The 23,762-nt window shown below is 43.7% G+C and overlaps 1 protein-coding gene and 1 pseudogene across 1 annotated transcript in view; one reads left to right on the top strand and one right to left on the bottom strand.

Annotated features, from left to right (window-relative positions):
* The window catches only part of Uch-L5 (ubiquitin carboxy-terminal hydrolase L5), a 29,894-nt gene extending 10,714 nt beyond the window's left edge, over positions 1–19,180 (top strand). Inside the window, exons 5-11 of the mRNA XM_077649202.1 lie at positions 1,048–1,109; positions 3,776–3,906; positions 4,482–4,548; positions 7,628–7,727; positions 8,225–8,317; positions 16,792–16,890; positions 19,098–19,180. Coding sequence (XP_077505328.1) covers positions 1,048–1,109; positions 3,776–3,906; positions 4,482–4,548; positions 7,628–7,727; positions 8,225–8,317; positions 16,792–16,890; positions 19,098–19,151 — 606 coding nt within the window. The 3' untranslated portion in view covers positions 19,152–19,180. The remainder of the gene's footprint in view (positions 1–1,047; positions 1,110–3,775; positions 3,907–4,481; positions 4,549–7,627; positions 7,728–8,224; positions 8,318–16,791; positions 16,891–19,097) is intronic.
* On the bottom strand, positions 11,577–13,819 carry LOC144116438 (uncharacterized; annotated as a pseudogene).
* Positions 19,181–23,762: the final 4,582 nt, after the last annotated feature.

Raw genomic sequence — 23,762 nt, forward strand, 5'->3', positions numbered from 1 at the left:
GTTAGCAGAGCAGTACCTCTGATCACACATCTGCGCTGCTTATCCAACAATAGAACCGTTGCACCACACTCCTGGCTTCCCTACTTAGTTCATTTTCAACTTTGAGGAAGTGTGACTCATACTCAGCAGCCAGGTAGCTATGCATTGCAGGCCAAGAATACTAACATTTGTAGATTAAAACCGAATTTCGAAAACAGAGTTAAGCAAAGTTTTATCGTCTTTTTCCAATTTGAAACAAGAAGTCCAACCCCTGCACATAATGAGTCAGGAAAAGTGAAAGGGGACCCCTGCTATGATTTTGAACTTTATTTGGGCTGCAACTAACAAACTTGTTGATGTCATTTATAGTTTATAGTGGGACAGTGTGACACAGATACAGTAAAATCACTATGATGCAATCACGGTTGATACGAATTTCGGGATGATACAAATTTGTGAAATTCCTTGGTGAGAGTGCATTGTGTACTGTGGACAGAATTTTGGATGTTCTGAATGCTCTCCCATGCCACTACAAATGATACTGATGCGCTCATTGCCCACATCACGAGCAGTGAGCGGTGGTGCACTGCCTGCACATCGGCGACATCGCGATCACCAGCTGTTATGATTGCCAGCTGTCATGATCGCCAGCCGTGTGGTATGTATCGCGAGCAGTGAGCGGTGGCGTACCGCCTGCACATGTCGACGTCACAAGTGAATGGTGGCACGCGGCCCATAAAGCACTGATGTTGCGATCGGCTTCCACACAGTATGCACTGCGAGCGGTGAGCGATGGCCATAAATAAATCTCATCGGTTGTAAACAGGTCTACGTAAATGCATTTCCAGTGCTTCTGCATATGGATTTTGTTAGCTTTGGATTGCACGAATATTTTTCGCAATCCCGTGAGGTTCGTATCATCGAGATTGTACTGTAACACTTTGGGTATCAAACTTGTGCAGAAACGTGCGGAGCACAACTGCATTTCAAAATGTGCAGTGAAGCTCTTTGCTCTTGCTCATAGGTGTACATGCACTAGCCTTGCTTATCTGTCACTTGTATTTGCAGATGAAAGGCCTGACTCTGAGCAACTCTGATGTTATACGAGAAGTGCACAACAGCTTTTCAAGGTAAGATGATCATTGCCACAAATATCTATTTGTGAGTTTATTGTGCAGCTTTCAGAATGCCAAAAATGCAGCCTTATCCTGAGAACATAGCTAGGTTAAATTTATAACTACTTGCCCATGAATTTTAACTGACCAGTATTTTTTATTTGTGTTCACATGACAATAACTCTCCAAAATAATTTATTTTAAAAATTCTAGCAATCATGATTCAAATTCTTTTTTATAACTTGGCACTAAAATGTAAAAGTTATAACTCAGATACTTTTTGAGCTAGAAATTTTTTCTTTACAGTCTGACAAAAAAACAATTATAAGTATTATGTTATGCGCAAAAATAAAGCTTGATAAGTGTTTTTTAAAAATACAAATTGCAACTAATATCATTTTAGGAAAAACTGAGAAAAATTATGCAAACACAAGTATTATACAAATATAAATAACAGGCCAACGTTCCAGGCTCTGTTTGCGCTTTTTCAGCATCCGAACCAAAATCCCATCGCCAGAGGCTCTATTATTGGATGCATCGAAAATATCTGCTGCCGATGCAGTAGAATCGCGTGCAGCGGGGTTTTTTCGAGCGCGCACCATACCCGCGCTCGTTGCCATGCTTGGAGCGGCCTACGCCATAGCCTCCGCTTCAAGGGCATTGCGAAAATTTGTGCCTCATGGGGAAATTGCAATCTACACAGAAAGATGAAATTAGTTTCTGAACAACAAACCAGATGGCACCGCATCATTGTAGAGTCTTCGTATACTTCATAGCAGCGCTCCGCTCGCACAAGCGCACCGGAAACCTAAAGTGAAACTAACAGGCCAACATTTCACGCTCTGTTTCCGCAGTTTTGAGTGCCTGAACCAAAATTTGACGATGCGGTATCATCGTCCGAGACCCTGCTACTTGATGCATCGAAAATATATGCTGCCGATGCAGTAGAATCGCGTGCAGCAGGGTTTTTGTGAGCACGCACCGTCGCTGCGGCCCTATGCTGTAGCATCCGCTTCAAGGGCATTTCAAAAATTCCCGCCTCAAGAGAAAATTTCAGTCCACGCAGAAAACGGAACTGTAGTTTCTTAAGAACAAACTAGATGGTGCAACATCACCGTAACGGCTGAATAGGAGCGCTCCGGTTCTCTCAGACGGTCCAGGAACAAGAAAATAAACAAACAGGCCAGCGTTCCGGGCTCTGGTTGCGCAGTTAGAACTTCGGAAACAAAATCTGACTGTGCAACATCGTGGTCGGATTCCCTGCCTGCTACACGATGCATCGAAAATAAATGCTGTTAACGCAGCAAAATTGCGCACAATGGAGTTGTTTCGAGCGCGCGTCGTTCCCGGCTTTGACGCCTTGCTCGGAGCGTTCAAGGCCGCCCCCTCAGCTTCAAGCGTACTTAAAAAATTACCAGCCTGCTGCAAAAATACAACCTATGCAGGAAATGAAAGTTCAGTGTGTTAACAACAAACCAGATAACTCAGAAAGTCCGTAGCGGCCGCGGTTGCGCTCTCGTAGCAGTTTTTTTCGATCACCGGTGATCGATGCCTAGGGGCGTGGTAACGAAAGAGTTAAGGGAGGGAAACTGGTCTTAGAAAAAAAATTTATCACTGCAGTCACAACTAAGAAATTTTCAGGGAACGTGTGCTGTTGTGTGCCGATTCCTATATGACATTTAATTTCATGTAGAATTAGTGCTTATGCACTTATTTAATATGTTATGTAAGGTTTTGGAAAGAAATCTTAAGGAATTTTTTTGCAGGAAAATTGCTGAAATGCATGCCATGAGTTTGTCTTGATGTCAAGGAATGCAGTAAGGGTGATAATCATCTTATCTATCATAGGACCTGAGTTATGGGGATTGAAATTGCCACTTCAGAAATGGGGAGAAAAGTTTGTGCTCCTGTTTCTGGAGAAGCAGCTTCAAAACCCTGTGATAATTTTACCCTTATTGCATTCCTTTATGTCAAGACAAACCAATAGCATGCATTTCTGCAAGTTCCCTGCAGCAATTTTCTTACAATTTCTCTCCAAAATCTTACATAACATATAACATTAGTGCACTAGTTATACATGAAATTAAATGACATATTTGGAATCAGCAAGCAAAAACACGTTTCCAGAAATTTTGATATAAATGTTTATTTTCTAGGACCAGCTTCCCTCCTTAATAAAAAATAACACCAGTCTTAAACCTGGCAAGAAAATTTCATCACCTTTTCTTTAAAGAGAAACATTTGTGTTTGGTTTTTTTTTTCTTGGCCCTCAATAACTTTATTTGGTCCCTAGTAGCCCTTATAAGTCTGTGGGTTTATCGTTGGCCAGGGGTTCTTAAACTAGGTTCTGGGGAACCTTCAGATTCCTTGGAATGCATTTTGAGCTCTGTGAGCACCTAATTAATGAATGCCTCGATCTCCATCTTTTCTGCAGCCACTTTATTTTGGGACTAATTATACTGCAATTGCTAACAATGCACTTTTTTACTGTACAGCCAATTATTAATTTAATTCTAGAAACTTTTGAGGGGCCATACGTCTACATGCTCTATTTCACATGCATATTTGGCAAGAAGAATAAATGTTTTTTTTTTTTAGAACCCCTGTTGTAGACATAAATGGAGTGTGTATGCTGCTGTCCGCTATTTTATTTTTATATATATATATTTTGCTTCCAACAGGCAACAGATGTTTGAATTTGACATCAAGCAATGTTCAAAGGATGATGATGTGTACCACTTCATTGGTTATGTACCAATTGATGGTCGTCTCTATGAGCTGGATGGTCTGAAAGAAGGGCCTATTGACCTTGGTGGGTAGCCGTTTTTATTTCTACCTGAAAACCTAATTTTGAAGCCTTAAAAGCTTAAGTTGCTTATAGAAAAAACTATTGTTTACCATTTACGCTAAAATATGTAACCAGCAATTGCAGCTTTTATGTAGTTTCAGTAAACATAACGATTGAAGTATTCTTGAAATATGTGCAGGACCAATTGCAAAATATACAGCCTCCGTGGCGGCTCAGTGGTTATGGTGCTCAGCTGGTGACCCGAAAGGCACGGGTTCAATCCTTGCCACGGCGGTTGCATTTTGATGGAGGCGAAATGCTAGAGGCCCATGTATTGTGCGACGTCAGTGCACGCTAAACAACCTCAGGTGGTCGAAATTATCCGGAGCCCTCCACCCCTCATAGCCTGAGCTGTTTTGGGATGTTAAATCTCATAAAACGAATAATAAAACCAATAGCAGAATATGTTTGAATATGGTGCATGGAGAAAAAGGCACATTGCTTGTGTTGTTAGCACTATGATGTTGCACTGACCATTGGATGAAGCACAAATTAATCGTTCATAATGTTGGCAGCATTGTTCATGTTCTCTTCTCTAGGTCCAGTTCCACAAGGCACAGACTGGATTGACACAGTGAGGCCAGTCATTGAAGGCCGAATAAAGCAGTGAGTTTATTGTATGTTAAGTGGAACTTGATTGATCCTTAAGGGTGGTGGCAATAATGTCTGTTAAGTGCGCCAAGTATTGATGGTATCTGCATTTTCACATCTTGGCATCAGTCAAACTGGTAGACCCTGAATTTTATAGCAACATTGCTAGTAATAGCTCCCGTGGTCCATGGATGTCTTAAAGGTACACTAAAGAGGAATCTGAACTCTTCTTTTTACCGCGGGAACTCTGTCTACACATTCCGGGCATTCTTAGAAACTTTGAATTATCGTCCTGTGCGGCCCATTGCCCTAATTAAATTGGATTAAACGTTCCGGCTCCCACCTTTTTTTTTTAACTCAGCGCAGTAGGTAGGAGGAGTCAACCAACGCGTTAGCCAGTCCTGTGGTGGCTTGCCGCTCTGCCATCGGCGGAGTGATACGTAAATCAAAGAGTCCACGTATATTTTTATTTGCGTGGGCCTAATTTGCGGCTATATTGTCTGTGACTGAAGCTGTTTATTCACAGAAACTTAAAAAACAAAATAAAAGCAAAAGCGAAGCCGCTACTGGACTAGCTGAAAGGCACTCCACGCGTTGGTTGACTCCGCCTACCTACCGCGTTGAGTTTAAAAAAAAGGCGGGAGCTGGGACGTTTAATCCTATTTAATTAGGGCAATCGGCCGCACAGGACAATAATTCGAAGTTTCTAAGAATGCCCGGAACATGTAGATGGAGTTCCCACGGTAAAAAGACAAGTTCAGATTCCTCTTTAGTGCACCTTTAAGCCGAAGACCGAGTCACGTGGCTAGAAGTGTTATCGCAGTAATGCGATCACAGTAAACCAGTCATGTCACTGCAAGGATGAGATGGGAAGGGTTGCTGTTGAGCTAGTTGCATCCAATTCAAATTTGAAAGACACACAACATGAAGTCTTTCGTTTTGTTTTTCTTTTCACTTTTTGTTTTCAAATATGGGGTGAATAGACTGCATTCAGTTTGTAGGCCATCTGAAAAACGTGAGTGGAAGCGGCAAGAGATTTGTGACCAAGTTTGTTGCTTCCCATTTGTCCATGACTCGACAAGCAGTGTTACAATGACAGTTGGTAGAATTTTGCGTGGGGGTCTATGGCAGTGGTGGTGGTAATTATAAATGCTCCAGGCATTCATATCTTACCATCCATTTCATGAAAAAGCAAAAAAGTGATTGGGCATTTGATAGGACAGCACTGTATATCACAGTGCAGAATCATCATGGAAATTGTAAATTATATCTTTGCAATATTACAACTAGTATGCACCACTGCTTTCTTGGTAATATATGTCGCAGTGTCCCAAATGCTCAATATTATGCGGGGCACTTTACAAATTAGGCAACTTTCTGCATATGTTTTACAATTACCCTGCTTAGTACCCATTACTGTATGAACATTGTCGCCATCAGAAATAATGAGGATTTATGCGAGCTGATCAGTTCACGCCTGAGACTGAAGTAACTTGAAATTTCCAGTTTTTGAGAACCATTGGCAAAACTACTGTGAATAAACGTTATGTGGAGCATGGCTTTAAAATGACATTGCACTAGCATATGCATGTTAGCTAACTGTGGACTCTTTGTATGGAAGTTCTTTTGTCAAAGGGAATACAGTAGACTCTCAGCAATTCAAACTTCAAGGGACCAGAGATTTCCTGTTTTAATTGTCTGTTTGTTTGAAAAAAATTGTCAATTATGTGCTGGTTTTCAAGTAGAGCAAAAAAAGGTCCGAATTATCTGAAGGTTGACTAGGCATGATGGCTACAAAAAGAACTTTCAGAAACACTTTCTCACCGCAGCAAATTAAATTGATGAAAGAATAGGCAGCGGCCATCTGCTTTTAAGAGAAAACTGCATTGACAATTTTTCACAATTCTGTCATGATGTACTGCATGCCCACTGTCGAGAATATCAAAGCAGGACTGCTGCAAAATAGTAAGGCCTTCCGCAGCCTCCTTCGCAAGTGGGACGCAGTAGTGGTGGAGCCTCCTCGCAGAAAGTGGTGTCCATGTAAGAAGGCTTCTCTGCACAACGAGCAGCTCATGTTTAACGTGCATTATCGACACACAGGACCATGTGTACAGAAGCGAGGGAGACACAAATTTGCGGCCAAAGGGAGAGACACATTCTAAAAGGAGAAAAAAAATACCATGACGCACCAATTAGCATTGCAACCGGCGCGCAACTGAGCTTGGGTTGTTGAAGCGTGGCCGACAGCTGCAATCGTCATGGGCTGGTAGGGAAGCTCAGAAAACAAAACTATACGGCTACAGGGCGGCTCTGATCAACACGGCCCCCCTTCAGGCTGTGTCTGAGTGACCAGTCAGAGGGGTCGAACTTTCAGCTCGCGTGGCGCCGGAAACCTGATGTATCCGACCTCAATCGCCACTCTTTCGTGCGCCGGGAGCGTTTGAATTAACTGAAGTTGAATTAACTGAAAGGGAAGTGTGAATTAATTTTAAGAGAAATTGCAGTACAAATCAAATGGCTTTAAAATTCAATGAAAATACAGCCAACCAACCAAAAGTTTTAAATTTGTTTGAATTAACTGAAAGTACAAATTATCCTAGTTTGAATTGTTGCGAGTCTGTTGTAAACTGAAAAGCCCTGTCTCATTGCCACACATTCACTACTTCATTTGACATCGATAGGTTTATTTTGTTGCTGTTACGTTCAGTTCAGTGCATCACAAATGGCTTTTGGCAGTAGTATGTATCTGCCAGTGAGCTGCTGTCAAGAGAGCAAGTGAAAATGTGTAAATTTGCTGCTGTGAAATTAAGACAAGGCTTACTCTGTATGAAAAATTCGCAGCAAATCTAGAGATTTTACATTGCCTTTTATGATCAGCAGCACAATTGCTAGTGTTTTGAGCAGACAAGGCAACAGCTGATGTTTTGGTGTCTGCCTCTTTAATGATGAAAATTTTCACTTGTGGTGTAGTGTGGTGTTGGATGGGGTGCATTATTTCACTGCTCTTTGTTGCAGTGTGCAGAATGGTGACAGAATAGTGCAGTAATGTTTTTGTACTTCATCTTTCTGAAATTGTTTGCTCCTTTTGTTTTAGGTATAATGAAGGCGAGATTCACTTCAACTTAATGGCACTGATCACAGACAGAAAGCTCCTGTACCAGAAACAGTTGGACAGTTTGAATGCTCAGTTGTCTGTAAGTTGTATCTCATTTTCTATACTACCCAGTGCAGAGTAATAATATTTTATGACATCTTTGCTTAGTGCACTGCCTCCGATCTAATGCAAGCAAAACTTAGTTCTCTGTCTTTTTCTGTAGCTCAATCTTTCTGAGCATTCACGTATAATGCTTATGTCGTGTCGAGTTTTTCTTCGAGAACAAACATAGGTCCGAGGCTAGGCGGAAGAGTTTGTGCAGTCAGAGAATTCTCACTGCTGTTTGACATTTTGGTGTGTGTGCCAACTGGTAAATTTTTGCTTTTTTTTTGCCACTGCTCTAGAACTCGTGAATGCTCTGTTAGCATAAAATATAAGACTCAAAAGCCGCAGAAATGAAAGCTGCCAGGGTCAGCTTTGCAGGGTATTTTTCTCTCTTTTTTTTTTTTCAAATGTTGCGATTGTTTGTGGCAGGGGCACGCTAACATGTGGGCAAGCATAACTGCTCTTACTGATTGCACCTCTTTTTTTTTCTAGTGTGGTGGAATGGAGACCGACGAGATTCAGTCTGAAATCAGCAAGCTCCACATGCTCATCCAAGAAGAAGAAAACAAATCCAGGCGATACAAGGTAAAGGGCTCAAGTGGCATAAAAATGCATTACTGGCTTGGTGGGAAATCGTCCAGTGCTGGCTTTCACTGATCCAAATGCTAGTGGAAGCCTTGGTCTATGCATTTGGTGCTGTTTTCCTGTCATTGGCATGCTTTTTGCTGCTGGAGATAACTGTACGAGGAGATTTTTAGAAAAAAGATTGCAAAAGCTTGGGGTGCCAAACACAAAAACGCTAGCACGGCAGTATCTTTACCAAAGTGAAGGAAGCAACACAAACATGGAGCAGTGTAGTACCTTTTGCCAGCTTTAGGGAAGCAATGCTCCTTAATACTTTGACACAAGAAATAAATTATGTTTGGGTGTGAGATTACCAATTTTATAAACACATTTAAGAGTTTGCAATTTCAAACTAAGTGTCTGGCAGTCATGCCTCCTAAATGCCATATTTACACGATTGTAAGTCGACCCCCCCCCCCCCCCCACTTCACATTTCTGGAAAAAAAAAACAAAAAAACTTGGAGGTCATTTACACTTGGCCTTTAATAATAGAACGCGATAGCACTATCCTGCGGCCTCCGCTTATTGCCAGCCGCTATCGGCTGCCGCGCGCGAGAGCACCCGTGGGCACATTCCAAAACGAAAATGTATTAGTCACTGGACTACTCGTCCACATTTGTGCCATCGTCCTCACTAGCGCTGCCGTCGTGATCGCTGCTGTGATCCCACAGCTCGTCGTTCTAACATCGTCGTGCAGCGAAATCCTGCACTTCGCAAGCAGCCACATCACGACATCGCGTGGAACAGCTGAAATTTTTGCCTCGCTGCAGCTGCCACTCCTGTATCACCCGTTGCGAACGTCGAACTTGCAGCCCGGCACGCAGTTCGTTTCTTCGGCGTGAAGAATGACAGCCATCTTGAATGTAGCCGTGAACGAGCGCTGGTCGCTTACTGGATCCGGAGCACAAATGACGGAAGCACTGCATTAAAAACTTGTGAAACACGGCCACCAGTAGTGAAATGCGTAAGAGCTGAAGAGAAACTGTGCGTGAGCGGCATTGGCTACCGACACTCCCCGGCGCTGCTGCGGTTCCGAGTGGGGGTGACTCCGTGATTGGAACAGCGGCCCTTCCATCAGCTGTCGACGCTCCCTTGAGCACTGAGTGCGCTGTTGAAAGTAAATGAAAAAAAACTTGGACCACTCGTATTAAGAGTAGGACGCGAATGCGTTATCAGGCTGCCGCCGCTTATCAACAGACGCAATCTGTGGCCACGTGTGGGGAGTGGGCTGTTGCCGGTTTGCTGCTTGTCGACGCGCACCATCGGTCGCCTCGCGTGGGGTGGGGATGCCAGTTCTGCGCGTTGACGTAGCAGCTGCTCAAGGCCAGCACCAAGAGCGATGCGACGGAGCCACACAGCAAAAATGCAACCACGCTCTAGCATGCCTGATGTCTCGCTTGTCTTGCCTTTATTTATGGTGCGATGCTTTGGTTTCAATTTTAAGTCGACTCCCCCACTTCGGATTTTCAAATTTTGGAAAATAGGTCGACTTACAATTGTGTAAATACGGTAATAGTTGCTGTTTGCTACTTGACTGATTCAAAGTTTATAAATTGTTTGGATTGTTAGTTATGAAAGCAATTTCTGCAAATTAGGGCTTCATTTTTTTGGCTGTTGTTCAAGAAATGCCTGCCTTTTTCTTTTTTCTTCGCCTTGCAATTTGCTTAACCTAAGGACTGATTGCATGTGTGATTGCCATCATCCTGAGTCATACTACTGTAACACGGGCACTTTCGATCATGTTTGAGTCGATCAGAATCAAACTTGATGCAGATTCAGCACAGCTGCACGGCCAATTCAATCACGATCGAGCCCAACCCTGCTGTCAACCCGAAGCCCATTTCTGAAGCGCAATAGAGTGTTTCAATCCTGGTCTAGGACCACAACCTGTATGCTTAGGAAACAATAAAACAGAAACTAAAATTGGAACTCATGCAAGATATTCTAAAAAAGCAAGAAAATTTTTTATTTACATTTTAAATTTTTTACTACTGAATGATATGTTGTTTTTATTCCAATTAAGAAAGTATTACATGAGGGTATTAAGAACAGTATAATCTGCACCAACTCGCTAAGTATACTGAAAGCACTACACTCTAGAAACGCAGTACAACCATGAATAGGATATATCACACGAAATATAGCAACAGCCACAACACGTGGAAAAACTATAAAATTATCCTAGGTCCTGAGCCATGTTAGTGTAGACTGGAATGAAAGCTGACGTGTGTGCTGCATGAGCTCACAAAGGTAAACTATAAAAGATTGCTTGAAGCTGGTTGAGAGAAAGTGTAAAGAAAGGGCAGACCACTTGGTATAGTGAAATCAACAAACGACACCTGGTAAAACCAACCCTCAGTGAATGGAAGTTGTGTCAACACCAAGAATGTTTTATTCAAGTTATCTTATGCCGCCTTCGCATCACACATGCCCACCTTATGCATAACTTCATACTCATGAAACAAGGAAAGCCTCTTTGTGAACTGCCGTAAAAACCGGACTATAGGTCGGACCGGAATATAGGTCGACCCCCCAACTAACCAATTCTAAAAATGAAAAAAATCTTTTTCTATGGAAAAAGTACCGAAAGTCACCCGTACCTTGAAACAAATGCGACTCAACAGGTTGCACAATGGTGACAGTATTTATTTTCATTTAAGGGGGGACACCCCTCTTAGAACTACTTTTCTTATTTCTTGATGTATATTCATAAAACTTACTAGTTTATGCATTTCAGTATGCTGATTTCAAATATGTACTCATTTTTCCTGTGAAACTAGTTGTTCTCTAAATATTATGTAATCTTTGTTTGAAGCTTGCAGGTAATTTAATTATGCAACAGTAAAGGCCACAGTGAAGTTCAGCATACAGGCATGCTGTAGAATGTCCACTGTGTGAAATAAGGTAATCTGAATGTTTTAGACCCATTTGGACAAAAGATATGGCATATTAAATTTTACCTGGGAAAATTCAATATGTCGGCTCAGACAAATTATATTGTTCTAAAATTGTACTAATTGACAATTGGTCTTGTTTTAGTCTTATTTCACTCTCTGTGAGTTTATCTTTCCAACAAAAAAAAAAAAAGAACTATGAAGCTAGCCTACCTAGAACCAGAGATATCATCCCTGCACTATTGGAAATGTGTCAAAATTGTGGTTTTGAGAAAATGAGAAAAAACGTTTCCAACTATGTTTATGTAAAAGTAATAAGTTAAAATTCATACAAATGCACCGGGGGCATAGTCGATGCATGACATCTCTGTGTTGCCTTTTTGCCATCTTCCTGATGCCCATAGCTGACTCTTGCTTCTTGGTGGAACTGCGGCGCAAGTCTTTCCCTTTTGCTCTCCTGGAGGCGGTGCTGCTGGCGTTCATGTCCAGCTCGTTCAAGATTGCAGTTGTGGTATATTCACTGCCAGTGTTTAAGCGGAGTACTGCTTCAGCAATGGCTTTTTGCACTGCGAACAGTGATGAATGTTTTTCTTTAAAAATCAGGCTCCAAATAACAGAGTGCAAGCTCTAATTCAAGTTTTGTGTCTTCCACCGTTGGCACCTCTCAAGTAGGCTCTTCTCAGCCAGGTGTTTGTACACAGGCAAAAGAGCTTCTGCAACATGCCTTGGTAGGTTGTATTGATGCTTGGGCTGAGGTTCACCTTTTGCCTTGGCAGCATTGTGGCGGCACCAAGAGCCCTTACCAGTCAGGCAGAGGCTGTGGTTTGGGCAGCCATCAGTTGAGGTGATATGGTAGTAAGTCGCCATAACTGCCCGCTGCATAGCGTCTACATCACCCCCGTGTGACTTCAGGGCGTGGCCATAGTACTATATGCTGAGTCTGGTGATGAGTTCTGCAGTTAACCTGCCTTTTCCGTCAAGGCTTTGTTTGCCGTCTGCTTTGTGCTTTTGTAGCAAGTTGCGGAGCGCAGTCCCCATTCTTTTCTGAATGTGGTTAACGCAGTCCTCTTTCATGGCTTCAACAAAGCCATACACTTTTGCATCCTGTATAGCATTGAATGTCCTGCTGTCTCCATCACACAGCATCGTTGTGTTGCGCATGTTGTGCTTTTGAAGCGACCTGTCAAAAAGAATTAGACCGGCTTCAACCTCTATCTGCCCGGCTTTACTTTCAGTGTTTTTCTGGCACTGATGGCTTTTTTTCCATTCAGCATAACCCGCACTGTCAGGCTTTGAGCCAGTTTTACAGCCCAAGCAGAAGTTTGACAGTACAACATAATCAAGCACATAGTCCGTAAAAAGCTCCACGACAGCCCCAATGCCAATGTGGGAGGAATGACCTCTAGTCATCCATGAGCCGTCATAGCAAACAGCAATGTTGCCCTTGTGCCCGAAGCACAAGTCATCATACAGAGCCTCCACTTTTTGCGCACACTGGCTCATGGCAACTTCGGCCGCCCATGAGGCTGCAGGCTTCAGTGTATTCTTCAGGTGGCGTTGAAATGTTTTGTTATGCATTCCTCGATGTGAAAGTCCCATTCCCGCAAATATATCATTGAATGCAGTCTGACCGTTGCCTGTCGAGAGCCATAACTACAGCGCAAACGACAGGACAGAGATGAAGAAGGGACGCCACACAGCGCTGGAAGAGGGTCAATATCACATACAGGAAGGCCAGCGCTGTGTGGCGTCCCTTCTTCATCTCTGTCCTGTCGTTTGCGCTGTAGTTATGGATCATCGTAAACACCAACTCGCCCAACAAATGCTTCTGTCGAGAGCACCGCGCAACATGCTAACATGTTGATTTCGAACGGGTTGCATTTCTTGTGGCCTTCCACTCTCCGTGAGCTCCAAATTTCCGCGAACTCGTCGCACGTATCGCACACGACGGTCAACTTTGTTGCGAGCCCATAACTGCGATCACCACGGCGCAAATGCACGGGGCCACGACAAATCTTGCACTGCACAGCGCTCAAAAGTGAGTTCAGTGCATGGAGGTCCGCAGTCACGTACGACGCCGCAGGATCCGCTGTAGGCACATGTGCCGACACCGCTGGATCCGCTGCCTACGCCACGGAAACTGACGCAATGAAAGGCTCCGTCTTCCGCCTTTTCGCTGGCATCAATTCAAGATGATGAAGTGTCGCTCATTCATGGGCACTAGCTGCGACATCACTATCGGTGACAGTTTGAGCGTCGTGTGGTCGATGTGTACGCAGTTGGTGTCGACTCGAAGTGACCTTTCGTCGTTCTTGACCAAGAGCGTAGCTGATGACGGCCCCGGCGATGCGTCGTCGCTCACGCCGCCCGGGAGCGAAGCTGGCAACGGCTTTGGCAATGCGCAGTCGTTTACGTTGCGGGTGTCTGGCGGTGGCAACGCGGCAACTGCACTTTCACCTTCGCCCGGTGGAGGTCGTGCTGGTCCAGGGCCGTTGTGGCTTTTGTTTTTCCTCCATTTTCGGGCGCCGAACCGATGGAGCGAGTGCTGCTTTGTCCAGCCTCCCGGCATTGTAAACGTCGCGCGGCTAAGACTCTCTCAAAATGGCGCCACGCTTCAGGAACAGACAAGCCTAACCCGAGGCCTGACCAATCACAGAACGCTATTTTGATCACGTGGCTTTTCTCACCAATGAAAACACGGCGCACACGTTTTCTTTGTGGCTGTTTTGTCCGCGAACGGAAGAACCGCCATGTTGCTTACCGATTTTAAACGAAAGCTGAAGGCGCGAGCTTTGAAACGAGATCAAAACAGAGTCACGGGAGCGCATGGAAGCCGAGAACGGTGGGGCACGATTTGACCTCAATTTAAAGGGCCACGCGTGTGCCTTTGGATATTTAAACACCTATTACGAAGCAAATACTGATTCTTCCTTTCTAAAAATTCGATGACAGATGCATAATGGCCTCATGAATCCGAATATGGCAAAACTGAAAAACCGTTTTTTTTTCGCGAATTTCGGGCCAGCCGTGTCCCCCCTTATATGCTGCTCATATGTACACCCGGCCAATTTTTTAACAGTATCGCGCACCCATCGACCCGCATGTTTGTCAGCACCTTATCATCACGGCACGGAGCGGCGAAAACAAACGAGGTACACACATGTGTACACATGCGCTTACTCGCTTCTTTCGCCGCTCCGTGCCGTGATCTCTACCGCTTTCACACGGATGCATTCGGCAGTCACAGGCAGCGATCTGGCACGCAGCTCCCGGACGAACTCCGCAACCGTTCCTTCCAATTCTGGATACGCTGCTGTCCGCCCATGGAATGATGTTTTCTTTTGGTTGCTGCAAGTTGTACCACTTTCACGCGAATGCATTCGGCAGTCACAGGCAGCAATCTTGCACGCAGCTCCCGGACGAACTCCGCAACCTTTCCTTCCAATTCTGGATATGCTGTGGTCCGCCCACGGAATGATGTTTTCTTCTGGTTGCTGCAAGTCGTAATATGCAGCTTCTACCTCCGCCAGTACCGAATGTTCTTTCAGATGCTCCAAATTTGCGCTGTGCCGCCAGGTTGCCGTGAGCTTCCGTGTACCCAGTCACGTTTCTCTTGAAGGTGGCGGTGAATTGCCGTCGGGTTCCTCTCATTTTGAAACAAAATGTGAAAAAGCAGGCTTTAACCAAAATAGCTTTGCAACAATGGAAACGCAAAATAGAGGTGACACAACGTCGCCACACCGCGCTGCTGCTGATGGCGATGGTGATGGAAGCTGTTGACTTCAGCCGCCCAGTGTTGCAAGACTTCCGTAGTTTTTCCGCCAATGACTGGTGTATAAGACGGGGGTCTACTTTTCGCCATGGTTTTTTGAAAAAAGTTCAACCTATATTCCGGTTTTTACGGTATATGGTGAAGTGGTCACAGTAAGCCATATTTTAATTCCCTATAGCAAACTCACGGAACAAGGACAAAAGCATTTGATATATTGAAGACATCTGGTGACAGTGTGTTTTCTACAGCTTTCTGGGTCAAGAGCATTGTAAGGGAAGGGTGTCTCAGCACTCTGCATCTGTTGAAATGGGAGCCAGAGGTCCTGCATTTATTATGCATGAAACTTCTGCCAAGAATGTGACTGAAGGCCACATGAGTGAGATGACATGAGTGTGTTCAAGAAGCATTGAGCCTGAAATGATATTGGTGACGATCACTATTCTTTGCCTAGCTCGCCGCTCTTGCGAAACATGAAGAGAGTTGAACACTCAACAGTAATGAACTTCTCCACGTTGTCGGTGTCTGTACCTTTGTTCTTCAGTTGTAGCTCAGGGCAAACTCCTACAAAATTTGTTTCGCTGTCGGTTGCTTTGCAGGGTCTCTTATGGGAGAGAATCTCTAGAGAGCAAGTATGCAACTTGAGGTACTATCTGTTGACTCGATCACCTCGATATGCACTGCTGCAGACTCTCATGCAAGTGAAGAGTATAGCCTAAAATTTGCTTTTGGCCTCACCACATTTGGTCCGACAGGATGCGACCTGTCATGGCCCAAAGACACCAAGCCCAACATCAGTAAAAACGGGCTCAGTGCTGACTATGGCACTTGTGCTTTCAGAACGCAGTAGATGATAGACGGGCCGTGAAGCAGAGCAGGCCCATCATTCAGAAATCTAGTTAGGCTCACTCAGCTGTGCAGAAGCAAAATTGAAACATTTTGACAGAAAGGAACACAGGCTGACTGCCGTGTGGTTCGAGCTATGTTCACAAGATCACAGAGAGCGACTTTGTTTAGTGAAAGACATCCTATGCTTTTCCCATGGCAAAGTTACTGTTGAAAGGAGCTTCTCGGTGAACAAAGTGTGCCTTGTTTAGAACCTGAAAGAAGAATCTCTGGTGACAATGTGTCAGCAGCAGGTAGAATGGCCAAAGTAGAAATTGCAAACGGAATGGTTCAATTTCTCCATAGCATTTGTGGTACCTTCAGAGAGGAGCTGTGATGAAGGAAAAGCTAGAAACATTGGCTGCTCTAAAGATGAAAAGAAGGTAGCCAATCTAATTAATATTCTGGAAGAGAGAAGTGCTGGTTGCATGATGACTTGCAGCTTGTGACTCCCTCTGATCTGCAAAACCAAATCTCTTCTCAGTGCATCATTTGCAGTTTCTGAACAGTTTTTTATTGGGAGTGATTTGTGTGTATGTTCCATTATTCTCAGTCTCTACATTTTTCTAGCTGTTCATTCTATGGGGAAATTGAACCGAGATAGTTTGGCAGAACCTTGAAACATTAGGAAAAAAGGAGCTTGCTAGAGACACTATGTTTTCGCACCTTAAGTTTAAACATGTCGTGATGCTTACTCTGATGCAGAGCAAGTTATATGTGTTTAACTTTGACTGCTGAAACGGTGTTGAGTTCCAAGAACAGAAGTGTACTTGGAAATCTGAATAAAGTATTCTCAATAAAACTCGTGGCCGTGCAAATGCATGTGCCACATGTGTGTGTTGCTCATGTGTTGTTTCACTTTGCTTTGTCCTCGTGCATCTGTGCAGGTGGAAAACATCAGGAGGAAGCATAATTACTTACCACTAATCATGGAGATCCTGAAAATTTTGTCAGAAGAGAAGAAGCTGGTCCCCCTTGTGGAAAAGGTGTGTACGTGGCAGGCTTAAGCAAAGCTTAAATGTGAATGGGGACACTTCATCGTTCGTGCTGCTTCTATTATGAAGAACAAGGTTGCAGTTGTGGCCAAATATGGGTTGTGTATGAGTTCAAGGTCTCAAGGAGAGTGATAGGTGCGTGAGCAGTCTTGCTTCTTTCAGTAAGCTAATAATTGGCGAGAGAGGTGCACAGCCGACTTTGTAATCTTGGGTTGTGGAAGATCTAAGCAGTAAAAAATCTGATGCAGGTGCTTCTTTTTATATTGTTAGTAAATGCAGTCTGTTGTTACTGCTTTGTAGCTGACTATGCCTAGTTCAGAAATGATTGAGTTATGTGAACTAGAACACTGCATGGGCCGCAATTACTGGCCGGGTCCCAAAACCCTCTTCCTTTACCAGCCTCAGCTCGGCCCACTTTCTCTAATAGTACATGCTTGGGCCCAGCCCGAGCCTGAGCAAACTTTTACCAACCCGGCCCCGCCCGCCAAGTGTGCGGGCCCGGCTCAGGCTCGAAACATGAGCAAGGCACGCTACAGAAACGTTAAGGCTCTTATTACTATGAATTTCGGTGAAATAAGAAGTTCTTCGTTTTTTAGAATAGAGGTGTAAAATTCTCTAGTTTCTCATTCTCGTTGAGTTGGACCTTTTTTTTTTTTTTTTGCTGAAGAAAGCAAAGTGTCTTGAATGCCAGACATACCAGTGCTGGTGAAATGTTTTAAAGGAATTCTCCAAGGTGGACTAAATTTGTAATAAGGGAGTAATTACTCATTGGCATCACCCAAGCGAAGCCATACAGCTATAAAGGCAAGCTGTACAGCTTCCACAGAAACTTTGCAGTTGAAAAAAAAAATCGTCCTGGTTCGGTGTAGCCGTATGGCTGCGTTTGGGTCGATGCCAGTAAGTAATTTTTCCTTTATTACCAGACATACTAAATTGCTGGAACTAATCTACTGAATCCCGTTTCCTGCCTCATAGTTTCGAGTTTGATTTTCACAAACATATGTCAAACAACCTATAACTTTACATCAGTTCACCGCCGAACCGCAAAACGTCATGTGAGGCAATAAGGCGCATCGAGTTGTATGCTGTTTTGTCTGTTCAAACAGCAGAAGCCTCTTCTACCGCTGTCGCGTGTCTCTTACCATCCAGGAACAACAAAACACAGGAACAAAAATTGCTCTCAGATATATCGTAAAACGCGTGTAAGGGCCGCACTTTTTTTTTTTTTTCCAGATATGAGGGCCTATTTTGTGTCAAGTTGCTTCTCTGTTGCAGCTTGCATCTCGGAGCACTGGCATTCAACAGAAAAACATTTTGATGCTGTTATCTTGTGGCTATATCGCTCTTCTTTAAGTTGCATAATGTTTGCATTTTTTTTTACCAAAAGAATACAGGAAGAAAAGAGCTGGTTCCAGCTGTATTGATGCCATAGTAGTAAGACTCTTGTGGTGGAACATCAGCTTCACTACATAAGAATGAAATTCTAGTACTCGTTTCTTGTTGGTATTGTCGCTATTAATTTATTATTGGTGCATCAGTAGCTTACTGTAAGCTTGACAGCTGGTGGTTTATTGGCTGTTTAGCGACCCTTTCTTGTCTTATTTTAGGAAAGTGAACTATCTTGTGAAGCATAACCTAAAAACCTTGATTTTTTTTGCTTTTTGTACATCAAAGACGTCACTTTTCATGATAGTGTGTAATTTAAGCATGCATATGTCATTTAGGTGTCCTGGTGACCATTAATTCAGATAGCCTTAACATGCTTAGGAGGAGTTTGGCTCAAAGGAGGACATGAAACATAAGGTTGTGTAAAGGTAGCACATAGACACTGTTAAGAAACTGGTAATGAGAATCGGGCATCACAAGAAAATGTGATGCTTGAAGGCGAGCTATGGAATGCTACCGTGACTGTTGTATTCCAAGGGTTACATGTTCTTGACAAATGCTAGCACTCTGCTCTCTTACTTTAGTTTTGTGTGAATGCAAGCCCCCACTATGAGCCCATAAATGCTATCACATTTTGATGTCAGATCTTTGCCTGTTGCACTGTACTTTTAGTTTTGCCACGGTGGCATTATTTTATTGGAAGAGCACCCAAAGGTTCTGTCTCATGGTGTACACATTTGATGGTTTTTCATCAGTCCTTTTAACTCTTACCTTATAACCACAGCTTTTTTTTTTATTCCTTTTTTCCACAGGCAAGAGAAAAAGCTCTAGAGAAAAAGAAGCAAGGTGAAAAAATGAAGCAGTAAAATATACTGTTTGTGTTGATTTGTGAAAAGGATGTGTGTTTTCTTTTCGTGTGTTCACTTGCTACTTCAATGGTGTGCTTGCTCATTGGAGGAACAGTCAGAACTTTGTTGTTTGAAGTAATTGCTCAACTCTTTCCTTACCGCAGGAAAAACAGGCAGTTTCAGTTTATATAGAAGAGCTCGCTTTATGATGACAAAGAAGAGAACAGGATGTGTATTGATTATGAGCAAAAAAAAAAAATTCATTGGCAATATTTGAGAGAGACAAAAATTCACAAAATTGTAAAATATATTCATTCAGAAAATAGGAGAATAAAAAATGTAAGATACAGTAGCCGACGGGTAATTCGGACTTGTAGGATATTTCGGACCTCGATGACGCACCGTCAGTCACCCCATAGAAGCACATACATATTCGCGACGGATATTTCGGACTTTAAAAGTTTGAAAGTTCGATTTTTCGGACGAATTTCAGTCGCCTGCGGGTGCGGGCCAAAATCCGCTTTTCGTCGGCGCAAAAGGCGCCACCTTGGATTGAGGTGGATTTACGCTGCAGTTGGATTGGCTTGACATATTTTTGGTACCTCATTGTTGCCAGTAGAGGTACCTGCGATCTCTGACAACTCGAGGTGGCAGCCGGATTGTCATTGCCGTCAACTTGCTTTTGTCGCCGCCGTTGTCGTGGGTGGTTATCGCTTGTCCCATACGTTGAAAATTGGTTGTGGGGGGAAGGAAATTGTGCAGGAGCTATCTCACATCTCGGCGGGAAGGGATAAAGAAGGGACTGAGAGAAGAAAGAGGTGCCGTAATGGAGGGCTCCGGAATAATTTCGACCACCTGGCGATCTTTAACGTGCGCAGACATCGCACAGCACACGGGCGCGTTTTCGTTTCACCTCTGTCGAAACGCGGCCACCGCGGTCGGGTTCCAACCCGGGTACTCCGGATCAGTAGCCGAGTGCCCTAACCGCTGAGCCACCGCGGCGGGTCTCACACGTTCGCCATTTCATCACTTTGGTTTCTCTGACCGCGTCGACCGAGTGGTGCTTAGTCTTCACGAAGTTACATCCGTTCGCTGTTTTGCGATTGCGTCCGGCGGTTCCGCCGCTTTGAGCGAAAAGTGCCTTATCTTTGCGTGTGTTTGACAAGCGGTGTGGTGCACAATCGGGTTGTGGACAACATGGCATGGGAAGTATTCCAACTAAATGCGGTGACCTTGCTGTCTAGCGTGTACAGTGGAAGCACAACTTTGGCGCAGATATAGGCGTAAATCGTCGCCAGCAAGAGAAATTTGCTGCGAGGTAAAATCGGTGACATTTTTAAGCCAATTTCATCTCAATAAAGTGAATTTTTTGTACTTCACAGATTTTTTGGACTGTTTGATTATTCGGACCATTTTTCGGGTCCCTTCGAGACCGAAAAATCGGTCGGCGACTGTATATGTTTTGTGCGCTGCTATGCCATAAACGAGTCAACAAAAATTAAAGAACTCTTCATGCTAAACTTTCCGATCAGTAATCAACACAAAGCATTTAGAGCTACTCTGCAGTTCAGTGCCAAGGTCAATCCCAGGCCCTCTTGGCGAAAACTAGATCTGTTACACTGCCAGTGGCACAGAATCGATCAGAACATCTATGCAGGGAGGCCCAGAAAACAGCGAATTTCGTCTGCAATGGTGACAAGGAAAGTTGCAGACAAGCACCTGTCGATAGTCCGCACTGGGCCGAACACTTATTTCAATCCGATGGAATCGGACAAATAGACGTCAACTTTTCACAAAAGTCTGTTGCATGCATCTGCAAAGCCAAGTGTCAATGCTGCAGAACTGCAAGAACACCGCCGTTGCTGAACAGCACCAGCACGAGGCAAGGATGCTACCTTGGACGCCATGCTCATTATGATTGCTCTGCATTGACAGGCTTTGCTGGAAGTTTAAAAATACTTCCTCAAATGGCTGATAAAAAAAATCACATTCGAAACTGAAGTACAGCTCTTTTGCAACATACTGGATAACATGACTTGTTCAGAAGTGGCCATGATCAAGCAAAATGGTCATTTTGTGCAATCATTCAAATTGAACGATATGAATAGGCGTGGTAAGGAGAGTTGAGAACTTTAGTAAAGTGTGCATATTTTTTGCTCACAATTAAGTGCAGCCAACAAGGTAAAAGTAAGTTTGTTGAGAATGGGGAATTCTATTCGGACTCAACTTGTACGCAGCAGTATATTGCAAGCCAACAAAACTAGGAATAAGTTTGGTGAGAGTACCACACAGCAGCTACTGCTAGTGCTACTGATTTATTCCCTGTCAAAGATTGCTCCAGTGGTGGCTGAATATTAGGCCTCAATATAGGCTATCATTCTCTGCCGAGAAGCTAAAAACGTTGGCACTTAGTGTGCACGCTGCTGGAACAGCAGTGTTGTATATGTTGCACTCGTGTTCATTTTGTTTTTTGTACTGTGCAGTAAAGAAAAGTAAAATTAAAACAAGAAATGGACTTTCAGTACATATCTGGGTATGCTGTAGTTGGAATTCTCAACCGAGCAACACCTTTTTCACCTTGGCAATTGACGATCCATCACTAGTTGTCAATGTTAGTGGTGTGCCATTTTACTGAACTTGATGTTCATGTCGGGCTGTCAAGACCGTGTGCTTTCTTGTACAGGTGGATACTTCAATGTTAAAATGCATAGCTAAGTACATAATAGTGAACACTGCACAATTTTTTCCAGTTTTGCTCTTCGAGTATCCCAGTCCAAGCACGCATTCTGTTATAACTATTGCTTACACTGTTGGGTGTGATACACTGGAAGATGATTCACATTAATAAAGCTTTATATGTGATCATGAAAGTAGTAGTTCGAAATGGCTCTGTGGAAATTGGTCAGCATTTGATTAGTAGGACCAGGGGGGAGGGGGCCTTTTTTTTTTTTAAGTGCCACGGTGACTAAACTTAGACCAAGAGTACTGGACACTGCGGCGGTGGCTTAAACTGACACCTGCCTCACGGAAACAGCGGGCTCCACAGCAGCCATCTTCCTCCGCCCTTCCCTCTCTACAGCCAACACTCACATAACTGGCCCATACAAGTCCCCACCCTCCACTCTCACCCTAGAAATACACGGGATCACCGATACCATCACAGACTTCACCACCCTGCCCCCTGCACCCACATGCGTAGTCTATACAGACTCGCAGGCAGCTCTGTGCTTTTCATGAAAGAGCCCTCCCCTTCCCTACCCAGTCAGCCTTAGATGCCGCACTCGCAGCATTGAGTCCAAGACCGGTAACCCTTCGGTGGATCCCTGGTCACATGGGGATTCCCGGCAATGAGCTAGCTCATCAGCTTGCCTGCAATACTATACACCGGGGCCGGGGATCTTGCGAACGAGCCCCCCCCCCATGGTGCACGCAATGTGGGCTTACAGACTCGCTGTCCACGAATACTACACACAGCAAAAATTGGCTTAGCTGAATTACCACTGCCACACCCGACCTTATCGATTCGTGAAGCTCGCATTTTTCACCGAATAAAATTTAATCTCCTTCATAGACCAGCCAAACTTCATAGTACTGGTACACTTCCACACCTCACTGCTCAAACTGTCCGCACACATATGCAGATATAGAACACTGCCTTACACAGTTCCATTCGGCCTTCCAGTCCCCTGCCTATACTTTCCCCCACCCCCATCGTGGCCCATCTGGCTCGCCTCCTGGGACCTGAACCTGCAATGCACCCTCGTCACCTTAGCCCAGTACCTGTTAAATGCCTGATATAAAGGCTGCTTTAATAAAAGTGTTACACCACCACTATCATCCCACCGGAAAACTGGCTCCTTAAAGCTTGTCCACTCTATAGTGCATTCTGCTTGCTGCCTCACAGATGCTAACCATATCCCATTTTCACAATCATCTGCAACTAGGAGCCATCACAATCTTAATATCCAACCTTTTTTTTTGCACATACTAACACTTTCAAATACAGCTTATTTCCGCGTACTGTAGAGAGTTGGAACTCTACATGGCAACATTTGATCATTATCGCTTTCTGATTTCGTGTCTGCAATCGAGTTGTGACATGCAGAGGTACTGTGTTTATATTTTATTTTTGCCATGTGCACTTGGTGCGTGAAATTGTATATTGCAATATATTTTATGTAGCCCACTTCTGCTATAGCCCCTGCATAGGGCTGCACTATTTTGAAATAAATACATAAAATAAATCTGTTTGTATAGGCAAAGTTGTTTGTCCTCAATGTCTCTTATAAGCATTAGTGAGCCCCTAGTGATTGAAGGTAGTGTGGAGCTCTCCTCTAAGATGTGTCTCACAGCCATATCGCTTTGGCACAAAATTTAGTAAAACCCTGCTATTATACATTTCATGAAATTTCGGCATTTTATAGATTGTCATTTTTTTACAAGTTTTTTCTGAAGCACATTTTTTTTTTTTTTACTGAATGCAGTGAAGAGATGTTATATTCAACATATTTCTTAAATTTTTGATGAATATTCTAAAAATGGGCTACCATCTGAAATGAAAAAATTATTTGGCTGTAGACTGTAGTAAGAAATAAATGCTTCTATCATGGTAGGGAAAGAAATAAGTGT

Source organism: Amblyomma americanum, chromosome 1 (assembly GCF_052857255.1).
Source record: "Amblyomma americanum isolate KBUSLIRL-KWMA chromosome 1, ASM5285725v1, whole genome shotgun sequence".
NCBI lineage: Eukaryota > Metazoa > Arthropoda > Arachnida > Ixodida > Ixodidae > Amblyomma > Amblyomma americanum.